General features: G+C 35.4%; 1 protein-coding gene across 1 annotated transcript; it reads left to right on the top strand.

Annotated features, from left to right (window-relative positions):
• The first annotated feature begins 863 nt into the window (after positions 1–863).
• ezra (ezrin a) lies at positions 864–12,153 on the top strand. Its single transcript, XM_065288645.2, has 13 exons — positions 864–1,178; positions 4,118–4,201; positions 5,590–5,685; positions 6,227–6,501; positions 7,304–7,387; positions 7,464–7,610; positions 7,873–7,969; positions 8,544–8,707; positions 9,126–9,256; positions 9,862–10,022; positions 10,588–10,680; positions 10,794–11,072; positions 11,401–12,153. The coding sequence occupies exons 1-13, from the start codon at positions 1,167–1,169 to the stop codon at positions 11,563–11,565; spliced, it is 1,788 nt and encodes a 595-aa protein (XP_065144717.1). The 5' UTR covers positions 864–1,166; the 3' UTR covers positions 11,566–12,153.
• The last annotated feature ends 794 nt before the right edge of the window (positions 12,154–12,947 follow it).

Genomic DNA, 12,947 nt, shown 5'->3' with positions numbered 1-12,947 from the left:
TCTAATTTTTTTTCAGTACTCAAAAGAGTTAGGAAAATAATTTTTACCCTATTTCAGAATAGTAAAACATCAGTATAGCAACATACACTGAAAACATTATTTAATTTGGGTCTGTAAAGTTGCTTTGGAACAAAAATAAATGGGGGTCAAAATGACCCATGAACATCAAAATTGTTACAAAATTACTTGCCTACACTTCAAAACATATCAGAGTATCCTAACTTTGCATGCATGTTCATGGCCATAAATGAGAAAAAGTCACAAAATTTCAAGACTCAAATCACAGGTTAACTGTTTTTTCCTGACAGCTTAAAAATCAAAATGGGTCAAATTGACCCAGAATATAGTATAAGGGTTAATGTAGCCTAATATCAAAGCTATTGTCATTGCTAGTCATTAATTAGACTAAATAGTTTTTGTGTCATTCAGTGCAACAGCCCACCTTCTCACTCTGTGACCCAAAAGAGGGTCACAACCCACAGTTTGAAAACTCCTGCACTAGACTTCAAAATATCAAAAAAGTCACATTTCTATAAACATGTGCACCCATTTAACAAGCTGGCAACATATGGTCCCCTTTATACTAGAATTACAAAAACAATCCCCATCAAATTCACACAGGTGTTCTAGCAACCACAGGCACAATCACACGTACATAACACATTTGACAACCCAAAAGTATCCAAAAACGGTCCATTTGATGTTTATTTCCCTACTGTAGCAGCCTACAAAATAAAGACACTGACCAGATAACTGCTGTAGATTAACGACCTCAGCCACACCCGTATGCTCTCTGTTAAAGTGACAGTAGGTTGTCAAAGTCGCGACGCGACCAGATTTTAGCGCTCTCATTTAAACCAACGGAACCGTGTATGAGGTCAGGTTTTGTCGCGTCGGTAGTTTGGGCGTGAGCCCGATCAAAGGTCGTGTTTCCGCAGGTGCAGTGTAAGCAGAGAGCTGTTGGCACTCTTTAACGCCAGTGGTCTAACTTATCTGGTCAGCTATCGCTGGGGCGAGGTTCTCACATCTCACCAACTACTGAACATGAGTCAGAAGAGAGTATGTTAACTCACTGATCGCACGCGGCCACAGAAGAGCGCTTCAAACGTACAGTGCGTTTCACTGGTCAACTTTCTTCTCCTTATCCGACCCACAGAAAAACAACAATGCCGAAACCTGTAAGTTTTACTTTGATATCTTTCTATGAATCGTATATCAATAATTAGATTATAATGGGAACAATTATATAGGATTGTACCACACAATAATTTTGTAGCCTACATGCTGAGAAATAATAGGCGTGATGTAATAGTAAGGTTCATTTGATCTAGTCATATTTCACCCTATCTTTGCATGCTGTTTTGCATTTGTAAATATGGTAACATTTGATATGGGTTGATATTTTTGCCATACAGACTCATCTAAAATCAAAGCTAACATAGCTTAAACTTAGGTTTCAAAGATTTTTATTTCAATAATTTAGTGATCTTATTAAGCTGAATGACAAATCTTGATCTTGAAAGGCAGGAGATCATTTTGAGAAATTATGATAATTTTCAACAATTAATGCTAAATCAACACTTATTGCCTTAGTTACTCCTACAATGGTGCCAACAGTGATAAGTACTGTATTATAATATACAACTATATATTTTTATTATATCAAGGCTTATATTAAGTGGTTTTACTTTGAACTGTTTTAAAATGGTCTCTCTTCGAAAGGTGGTGTAGTGATTCAGACTTTAAGTATGTTCAAGTGATGGTCAACATGATTCAGTAAGATGAGTCTTTACATATTAACTAGACAATGACAATGAGTTCGTACTCTGTTCGTGGACACAGAATCCTACAAAGTAAAATATTAGCTAGGTGATGATTGTATTACCCAGTGAACATACTGTGTTATTTGCTTGTCAGAATGTGATGTCATTACTGTTTCAGAAAGTGTTATGGTTTTATCTTTATTTAAATGTAAATATTTGAGATCTGTTCAAATATCTTATAGTTCCCATTTGAGTTCTTGAGGGCTCCTTTATAGCTCAGTGGTAGAGCATTGTGTTAGCAGTGCGTAAGGTCATGGATTCCAAATGTATGCCATGTAATGCTCTGTAAATGGCTTTAGATATTTGGATAAGACTAAATCTTATTGAAGGTAGTCTACATCCAACTACATGGACCTCATGAATCCGAAGTTGTGGTAATGTTATAATGATAACGCTACAGTGGTTTGTCTTAGAGAGGACCTGAAGCTAAATTAAGCCTGGGAAAACAAATCCCTAAATATATTTGATTATTTGAAGGCTGTGGAGTGTACACATTCACTGACATTTTAGGAGGTCTATGCTCTCCAGGCCAATGAGACATGTACTGTAGCGGTCACACTGAGCTATGACGTAGTCCGAGCCATTCTTCTGGCTAGATAAACTTTACAGCTCTGGTAAATAACTCATGGTTGCTCATGGAGATGGTGACTGCTGGATTAAACAATAGCACTCATGCTGGCTGTTCCATTGTTTGGAGAAATCCAACCAGAATGAAAACCTCTGAAGATTATAGATTATGTTTATCGTGCTGGAATTGAGATTATAGATTAAATCCATCATGCTGGGATTGGGATTATTAATTTTTCATTTTTTTAAGACAATGTGTAGACAATAATTATGCCTCTTACTGGCAAAGTCAAATGATATTCATATGAGCTAACGTATTGTGTGTAGTGTAAATAGCGACAGAAGTGATTTTAACTTTTTTGACAGCCTTTTGTGTCTACTCTAATAGCTTGGTGATAAAATGTAGATGCATTACAATGCATTCATAGTTTTGCATATTACAAATTCAATATTTCCTCTTTTGCCTGAAATGTAACATGAAAAACAAAGTCGTATGTAAACAGTATATAAGAAGCATTAATATCAAAGTATATTAGCAGAAGCATTAAGCATAATTTATTTAAAGTAGCACTGCAATCTTGTTTTGTCAGCAACAGGTGTCAACCGCTTTAAAAGTGGCCAATGTTTGGTCCAAGCATGGAGATCATTTACTTGCTGAGTTGTCTGAATACTACGGTACGCCAGCCAGGGTTTAACAGTTATTGCAGTGTGAATATTGTAGCAGTTGACACTTTTCTCGTGACTGGAGTCATTAAGTTTTTTTTCCTAAATCTAGATTATCATCTTTCTTCAATGGGGGGGCAGATCATCAAAACCCACCTGTTTTTTGCATGTTATTCCTCCTGATTTTATTACTCTGTATTACCAATATTTCTCTGAATGTAAAGGTCTTCCATTCATACCTTACCATCAGGCACCAGTTTCAGAAAGCAAACATTAAACAGAAAGCTTCTAAGATTTGCTGCACAAGTTTGAAAGGTTTTATCTTTACAATTGGAGCAGGCTCACAGGTAGATTGTGTAACTTTGACAATGCTTGGGCTCAGTCAAGGTTCACAGGCTTGTTATGAGAGGTTGTGTAAAAGTGAATATGTGTGCTGGACTGAAATGTGATCACGGGGCTGAATGTCTGCGTAAGCTGTGAATCACTTTTGTAAATACGTTTTTTGTTTTGTGTTTTTACTGACAGCCTCATACATTTATATAATTGGTTGGTTATTTGTTTTATGAAGTATATTTACAGAGGTACATTAACATGTTTTTTTATTATTTATGCGGAATTGAAAGTTAAATCTTAATGAAAAATATATTTTCAGACATAAATAAATACAAACCTGAGAATGTCTGTTGAAATCGCCTTTGTTGTTGTTAGTCATATATTATGTAAGATAATTATGTCAATAAGTCTCGGCTTTATGAAGTGAGCTGTAATTTGGGTGGCATGTCATTATTGAACACACAGTGGCAGTTGACTGCTTCAATGACGTTATTATCAATTGATTCATTAACCGATTTATGTTTATAAACATTTCAATTTTACCATTAATGTATTTAGCTATTGAACTTTTCAAACTAAATGTTTAATATTTATATAAAAATACACCCTTTTTGTTCAGCAAATGTTTTGCGAGGTCATATTTAAATTTTCAGTATAAGTACAAAATATGATTTGCTTTATTGGTTTTCTGTATTTCAATCTGTGTTCCAATTTGTGTTTGTTTTCTGCAGATCAATGTCCGTGTCACTACAATGGACGCCGAGCTGGAGTTTGCTATCCAGTCGGTTACTACAGGCAAACAGCTCTTTGAACAGGTAATGTTTAGCTGTCATAGACCAACTGTACACGTTGTATAAAAACTGAACATTTGATGTCTTAAAGCTGCAGTGTGTAACTTTCAGAAGTATCTAATGACAGTTATGTATATTATATATCTTTTCTATATTATCAATGGCGTATAAAGACCTTACATAATAAACTGTTATCTGTTTATTACCTTAGAATGAGCCGTTTTTATTTACATACACAGCGGGTTCTCTTACATGGAAGTTGTCATTTTGTGCCACTATAGTTTAACAGTAGCCCTAAATGGATAACCTGCTCTACAAAGCGGTCTTGTCACTTATGGTATTTTGTCTTAGATGACAACATGTTTGTCATGTGACAGCTACCGTAGCTACTCTATGCGTTTCGGTGAACGGTGGACTGAGCAGTTGGTTGCAGTTCACAATCTTACTGCTAAATGCCGCTATATTCTACACACTGCACCTTTAAGCATGGTCTGCCGCCTTTAGATTAAAACTTCCAGCTTCAATTACACATGAAAGATTTTTTTTTTTTTTTGCAGTTTTAGCGCACGTTCTGAGAAAGATTACCTTAAATTACATTACAGTTTACATTCCTCACAAAAAGTTCTAAGGCAGTAAATTATCAACCTGTTGATGACTTGTACACTCCTCAGACTAATTGCAAAAACATGTGCTGTCGCCCTGGTCACACCCACATTCACATTTGGGGGTAGACACTGGGTGTAAATCATTTTTCAGATACTATTCAGATTAGTAATCCTAAACTGTTCATTGTAATGTTTATGGCACGCCATTGCATCAGAATATAACACCCTGGTGGAGGACAACATCATAGTACACACCTAACTGATAAGACTTTAGGGTTGGGTGGAAAGTAGTTTCCTTTACCTGATAATTGCATGGATTCTAATCTGTATTTTTTACAAACTAATCACCCACCCATCATTTGGCCTACAGCGTAACTAATGTCACTGTTGTGGTGATTACACTCTAAAAATTGCTGGGTTATTTTTGACCCATAATGGGTAAATATTAGACAAATCACATGTTGGGTAAAAAATGACCCAATGTTGGGTTATTGTTATACAACCATGGGGTATAATAACCCATTTTTAGTGTGTAAGTGTAAGGTGTTGTGTAAGTCACCAATGAGAACTGAGCCTTGTAGGCAGAGCTTTCCAATGTCAAGGGTTCGACTGCCAGGCAATGCAACATTTTCTTGTTGCATAAAATGTAAAATGTTAAACATATTGTACTGGTGTTGTGGTTAACCTGTGTTTCCTCATCTGTTCCGGTCTGTACTCCATTGTCCTGTTTAATATTTTACTTGATAAAATATTTGAAAGATTTGTAACAAATCTAATACTGTTATTTGCATTTTCTCCTGTATTCAGGTTGTTAGGACAGTGGGCTTGCGTGAGGTGTGGTACTTTGGTCTGCAGTACACAGACAACAAAGGCTTTCCTACATGGCTAAAACTGGACAAAAAGGTATTAGTTTGTTGATTTAACATAAGGAAATAACATGGTGAATGAAATATGCAGAACTAATAGCAAATTATGTATTTTAATTTTTAATTCACCATAAAATTGTTCATGGTATTGTTATATTGTGCATATGATTATGTTGTCTATATAATCTCTTAATCTCATGCGAAACTTGCTCAGCCTCTGAAACCACACTAAGCCCTCTTATTTTTTAACTCCTCCCCTTCTGTCAAATAAAGACATTTTAAAAGCCAATTAGGCTAATGGCTGATAAGTAAAACTAAGCCATACCCTAATTTTTTTTTCAGATTCATTCTGAACTGTTGCACATACTATTAATGCTAAAATCAAAGGTTTAATTCTTTTGGATAAAAGTTTTAAATGCATAAATGTGGACTGCTTGTTACAAACTTGAGGGTAGAATCTCTTAATTCTTAATTAAAGCCTATAGTTGTCCTATTTAATTATATATACTCATTCTCTGTATCGTCACAGTCAGAGAAAACTACCCATGCAGACATTATTTCACATTTTGCTTTCACAGGTGACCTCTCAAGAGGTAAAACAAGAGAACCCTCTTCAGTTTAAGTTTCGGGCTAAGTACTACCCAGAAGATGTGGCTGAGGAACTGATTCAGGACATCACTGTAAAGCTGTTCTTCATGCAAGTAAAGGATGGCATTTTGAGCGACGAAATCTACTGTCCACCAGAGACCGCAGTGCTACTGGCTTCCTATTCTGTCCAAGCCAAGTTTGGAGATTTTTCCAAAGAAAAACACAAAGCTGGATACCTAACATCTGAGCGATTACTTCCTCAGAGGTAAGTGGGAAAAACCGACAAAGAATTTAGCAGAAATGGCAAAGATGATTATGACATGAACAAATGGAAACATTATAATTAGTGCTTGAAGTGGAAGGTATTTTACGGTCAGCTGGTACTGGCCACTCATGGTCATGTTATTGTTAACATCACTGTGAGTTAATAGCAGCGGTAAGTTGCCTGGGCTACTGCTATAGCAGACTGCCTGTTAGACAGAAGTTTTGACTCGCACGTCCTTGGTCCCCATTAAATAAGGAAAGAAAATTTAAAATTTAAAATATTATTTAAATATTATATAAATTAGATAATTCACTCAGTGCCCCCTCCCTGTAGTGTGATGTCATCACTATTAATCATCCATTCACTAGCTGCATTACCATTACCCTTTGAATTGCGCATATTGACATTGAGAATTAAAAATATGGCCAATGGAAACACGTCAATTTAAAAATTTTCACAGAACCAGAACCGGAACATGTGAGAAGTGCTGGAACGCAAGAAAAAGATGCATGGTGTGTGGACAATAATGTGTTTTTTTCATAAACCATGCAAACACATTGTCTTATACCAAAATACACAAAATAAAGTTGTTTTTAGAAACGTAGGTGCTCTTTAAAACCAAAAAGTGCCTGAAAGAAATTCTGAATTTCTTTCTAACGTTTCTAAAGGTTTTCATTTAATTTACATACTAAAGACCGTGCAACAATTTTATGTAGTCATGACATTTTGCATTCAGACGTGCCGTTCTGCCAAATGTAAGGTCAACCTTTTAAAAAATGTATATAAAAATTGTGTTTTACAGAGTTCTTAACCAGCACAAACTCTCTAAAGATCAATGGGAGGAGAGGATCCAGATTTGGCACGAAGAACATAGAGCCGTTCTCAAGTAAGCCTGACAAATACACAAACCATCACTTTATTCTGCTAAACAAGTTCATCATTTTTAAATTCCTTGTCACCAGGGAAGATGCCATGCTTGAATATTTGAAGATCTCACAGGATTTGGAGATGTATGGTATTAACTACTTTGACATAAAAAACAAGAAAGGAACCGAACTCTGGTTAGGTGTGGATGCTTTGGGACTTAATATCTATGAGAAAACTGACAGGTAAGCACTGACAGATTGGCCAACGGTAAATTAATTCTTAGATATTGGGGTCAGTGTGACAGCAGTCATGACCGTATGGTCAATGACCTGCAGTTACAGAACCCACAACAAGCCAGACTCTGAGGGAAAGAGCTGCATGTTTTTTTATTGGGAGGTCATTGCTCCCACTGACTGATGTATCATAGGGTTTGTGACCTGATTTCTGTTGATAAGCAGCAAAAATACATTTTAAACTAATTATCTGATGTGCTATATTTCTTAGGTTGACTCCAAAGATTGGATTTCCATGGAGTGAAATAAGGAACATTTCATTCAATGACAAGAAATTCATAATTAAACCCATTGACAAAAAAGCCCCTGTAAGTCTTTTTGAATTGTATGAATTGAATCTTATAATATAGTATATAAAAAAATACAATGAATCACTTTTGTGACTTTCTATTTCAAATTTATCTGCAAACTAAATGAGCCAGGGGTGTGATATTAATATGCTTTATTACCAAAGGTCATATTTTATTGCAACAAAAATTATCCTGTTTAGAAAACCATTCTTTTCCATTTTTCTTTAGTTTCCCCAATTTATATTACTAATTAATTTTATATGCCCAAAAAAAAGTCTAAGTACTATCCTTCAGAATATACTTCATATTACTGGTTTACAATAGACTTTCTTTTCAACTATGAGAAATGTAGTCTCAAGATGTCAGGTTTATGTGACTAAATGTAAGATTTTCCAATTATTCAATATAGCCAAAATTCAGTTCGTAATTCAAATAGTCCCCAACATTGCACACCTGCTTGTTCAGTTTTACAATATAAATGACGAGCATAATTTCAAATGATAAGTATAAAAAGCGTTGGTCATATTTTTACTTATTTATTTTTACAACATGAATAAATCATCATTAATTCTCAACCCTCTTGTTGTTCCAGGACTTTGTGTTCTATGCATCTCGGTTGCGCATTAACAGGCGCATCCTGCACCTGTGCATGGGGAACCATGAACTTTACATGCAGCGCAGGAAACCTGATACCATTGAGGTGCAGCAAATGAAGGCACAAGCTAGAGAGGAGAAATATCAGAGGCAGATGGAAAGGTGCGAACAAAGTGGTGATTCCCCGAAATGCTTCATCTGCCCTGTTTAGCTCATGACCGCAGAATTTATCTGATTGAAGAATGTCAAAACTACTAATTTATGCATAGAAATCAATTTATTTTGGAACATGCTGATCTTATAAAGATAAGATATGTTAGAGAAGATAATGTTCATGTTTAGAAGTACACTGTTAAAAGTAAATTTTTCACTCATTTAAGTTTAAAAATATGTACCAATTAAAGTAATTTTTAGGTTAATCCAACTTTCACTTTCTACAGTGTAAAAGAGAGAACATGTCCAACTTAACTTTCTTATTTACTGTATGCCACAAAGGTTTTTGTGTGCATTATGAGTACATTTTAAATTCGTCTTATTTTAAAGAAGGGTGCCTTTCTGTTTTGTTTTGTTTTGTTTTCAGAGCCCAGCTAGAGAATGAGAAGAAGAAAAGAGAGGAAATAGAGAGGGAAAAAGAGAGGGTAGAACGAGAGAAGGAAGAGATGATGCTAAAACTGTACAAATATGAAGAACAGACCAAAAAGGTTGAGAAAGGTAAGACATTCTGACTAGCCAAGTATTTTTGTTTTGATAAAAAATATATTTATATAAAACTGGTACTATTAGAGACATGCAATAAATTGTATTATTTGTATTAATTTCTTTTGGTAGCATTGTGCTGCTATCTCTCACTGCAAAAAATGACTTTCTTACTTAGTATTTTTGTCTTGTTTGTATTTTCTTGATGAGCAAAATGACACACACTAGGAAAATAAGTCTAGTTTTTAGACAAAAAATATTACATTTAAGAGAATTTGTGCTTAAAAAAGGCAAAAAAAATCTGCCAATGGAATAAGAACATTTTAAGAAAATTTCAATAAATTTTTTATTATTCCATAGGCAGTTTTTTATTTATTTATTTTTTTATTTGCTTGTTTTAAGCACTAATTTGCTTTAATTTATTTAAATTTTTTGATATTTGTTACTGAAAACAAGACAAAAATACTAAGTAAAAGTCATTTTTTGCAGTGCTGATTTACTTAACATATGCAAAATCTCTGCCACCCTAATTCTACATTATGACACTGAACTTTGAGAATGAAGTATATTATAATTTAGTGACTACTGCCCTCTTTTGGTTGAATTTGTGAATTGCACAGATCTGAAAGAGCAGCTTGAAAGGGCCCAAAGACTCGAGGAGGAGAGGAGGAGGGTAGAGGAAGAGGCAGCGCGTCTGGAGGCCGAGCGACAGGCAGCACTGATTGCTAAAGAAGAGTTTGCCAGGAAAGCTGAAGACCAGATGAAAACGCAAGAACAGCTGGTGAGCACACACACACAGAAAAAAAACATTTTCTACACATTTTCCCTATCTATGGTTAAGGCAGTGGTTATCAAACTTTTGGAAGTGCACTTGCCTTTGTATAGGGTGCATCCTTTGCGCCCCCCCCAAAAAAAAATCAAATTCAAGCCATAAAGCAACCTCAAACATAAAATTTGAATTAAACAAAACATATTAATTGATGCAATGTAGTGCTGTTGGTTGGTAGCTATATTTTTTATACAAAATGTATGATAAAGTACTGCATTTTATAAAACATAGAGTCCGGCCATAGAGCACAGGCTGAGCTAGTGATGCTGTGATGTGTATGAATATAGAAATACGAAAGAAATTAACATTTAAAATTTAACTTTAAATATGACACTATATATATGCTATATCATGAAAAGAAACAGAGTTTGTACTTTTATAGAACCAGCCTTGATCAAAGAATTACCTTTGCAACACATAAGTAAACTGTGTAAAGGCAATTTTTGTAGGCAGACCAAAATGTATTGCATCTAGATTGAATTCGAGTGAGATTTACCCTGCTAGTTAAATGTTTAAGGCTGCAGACTTGGCTGAGTACACAGCAAAGATTGCTTTACTGGAGGAGGCCAAGAGAGTTAAAGAAGAGGAGGCCAGTGAATGGGAGAACAGGGTAAGTTACAAGTATGGCCTCTAAATCCTAAATTCACATTTTAGGTTGTTAAACATCAGTTTTTAAAAAGTAAGGTTAAAAAATTTCCTAATATTTTACTCTTCTGCTCTCAGGCTAAAGAGGTGCAGGATGACCTGATAAGGACTCGTGAGGAGTTACATAATGTGATGGTGTCCCCTGTGGCTGCACCCATGGCTGCACCCATGGCTGCTCCTGTTCTGGCTGCGATGGAGGAACCTTCAGAGAGGCTTGAAAACAATCACGAGGATCATGAGGAGAACAGTAGCATCCATAGTGCCGAGCTCCTCGTGGATGGCATAGATGACCATCGCAATGAGGAGGAGCGCATCACAGAGGCAGAAAAGAATCAGCGCGTGCATAAACAGCTTCAGGTAACATATGCATACATGCACACTTCTTGTCCCAAACACAATTATGTTGGGATCAGTGGTTGTTTTAAATTCACCCCAGTGACTTGAAATATTGATTTCTTTCCCCCAGATAAGTTAGTGATTTATCTGTAAAGGCTTATTTGCTTATTAAAAACAGAGGCTAGGTAGATTTGTGTATTGATTTGTTTAACAACTCTTTGATGAACAATTAGTATTGTTTTAAGTATTATAAGTTGCTTATTTACAATTAAACTTATTTTGTGTTTTTTCATTCTAAATGTATGTTTTGACTACATGAAAGGGTGATTATACGTTATATTGTTTATAGACACTGAGTTCTGAGCTGGCCGAGGCCCGAGATGACACTAAGAAGACTCAGAATGACATTCTGCACACTGAAAATGTACGAGCCGGAAGGGACAAATACAAAACGCTTCGTCAGATCCGTATGGGCAACACTAAGCAGAGAATAGATGAGTTTGAAGCATTGTAATGGCTGATGATGAATAATCTCTACCAACACCAGCACTCTACACATGCACCTCATTGCTGTTCATGGGTGAATGTTTTCTAATTATCACTAATGGTTTCACTTTGTATTTGGTGTTGAAATCACTGGACTGTTTGCATATGGTTCATATGTACCTAAAACATACAAGATGTGTACATGGTTAAAATTTGCCTTCAGCACTCTCGTGATCCTATTGTATTTATGTGATTGTGCCAAAGCTTTTGGCTTAAGAAGGCTTTTGTCATATTTGTAAACTGGGGTTAACTTAAGATCCTCTGCATTTTTAAGAATGGTCTATTGCGGTGAAAGCTGCTTCTTGTAGTATAGTAAAAAAAAAACTCACTTTTTTTGTTAAAATAGAAGGACAAGTCCAAAAATCAGCAAATAATACCATGATAGATGATAGATTTAATGTGATCAAACAGTGGCCACAACAAACAAGTAGATGTTTTTTAATGTTGATGTTTTTTTGATTAACAAAATGCTGCTTATTGTAAATCAGAATTGATTGCATACCTCATTCCATGTGATATATCAAAATAAATATAAGAAATTGTTTAATAGTTTTAATACATCTTCTGTCAAGTTACTGTGGGATGACAAATGGGAATTCAAGCATGGTTACGTATTTGTCAAATTTAGTGACAGACGTCAGTATATTATGTCGACCGAGGATCTGTTCTGTTTTTTTTTTTTTTTGTGGAAATTGTATTACAACAGCACTCTCTCTTGACAGCAAAATCATTCAGAACAGCAGTATGGCTTGCCTTGTCTATTTACCCAGATGTCTTATACGTAAATTGTGACCAATTAAAAGAGCTACAGTGCCATTTGCATCAAACGCAGAGAGCCGTACAAAATTTTTATTCAATTGGTATAGGGTGCACCTGCACGAGCACACAAAGGGCCATTGATATTTACTCAAGGACTAGAGTGTTAATTATGTTGCTAGACAACAACTTATGAAACCTGGAAACCATTTGTTAAAATATGTAAAGGGTCATTTAACAGTGAAACTGATCAGGATTACTGTGTACTATTGGAAAACGTTTTTAGTGATAATTAGGGCCTTCCTCGAAAACCTCCTTTAAAAATCTTCCATAGAGTACACCCACTTTCGTTGAAATCCTGTCTTACTGAGTAGGTTTATGTATTCATCTTTTAAATTAGTAGATTTATTTTTCTTTTAAAGATTGGATGCAGTGTCTATTTTAAATATCAGAAATCCGTTTATGTGCAGTATTCACAAGGGGGATTAATTGCAGAAAAGCTTATTTGTTGCCCTGGGTTTTAAGCTTGTCTGTGGTGGAGCTTAAATAGCAGGAACATTTTGTCCTCATCTTGCCGATAAAATTGCACACATT

This window comes from Paramisgurnus dabryanus, chromosome 17 (assembly GCF_030506205.2).
Source record: "Paramisgurnus dabryanus chromosome 17, PD_genome_1.1, whole genome shotgun sequence".
Taxonomy (NCBI): domain Eukaryota; kingdom Metazoa; phylum Chordata; class Actinopteri; order Cypriniformes; family Cobitidae; genus Paramisgurnus; species Paramisgurnus dabryanus.
The sequence above is the reverse complement of the archived record's forward strand: the minus strand, read 5'-3'. Positions and strand labels throughout refer to the sequence as shown.

Bases quoted from the DNA above. Each gene is read 5' to 3' on its own strand.
- ezra (XM_065288645.2), top strand. The intron at 7,611-7,872 runs GTAAGCACTGAC...TATATTTCTTAG, and splicing joins ATCTATGAGAAAACTGACAG to GTTGACTCCAAAGATTGGAT. The intron at 10,023-10,587 runs GTGAGCACACAC...TAAATGTTTAAG, and splicing joins TGAAAACGCAAGAACAGCTG to GCTGCAGACTTGGCTGAGTA.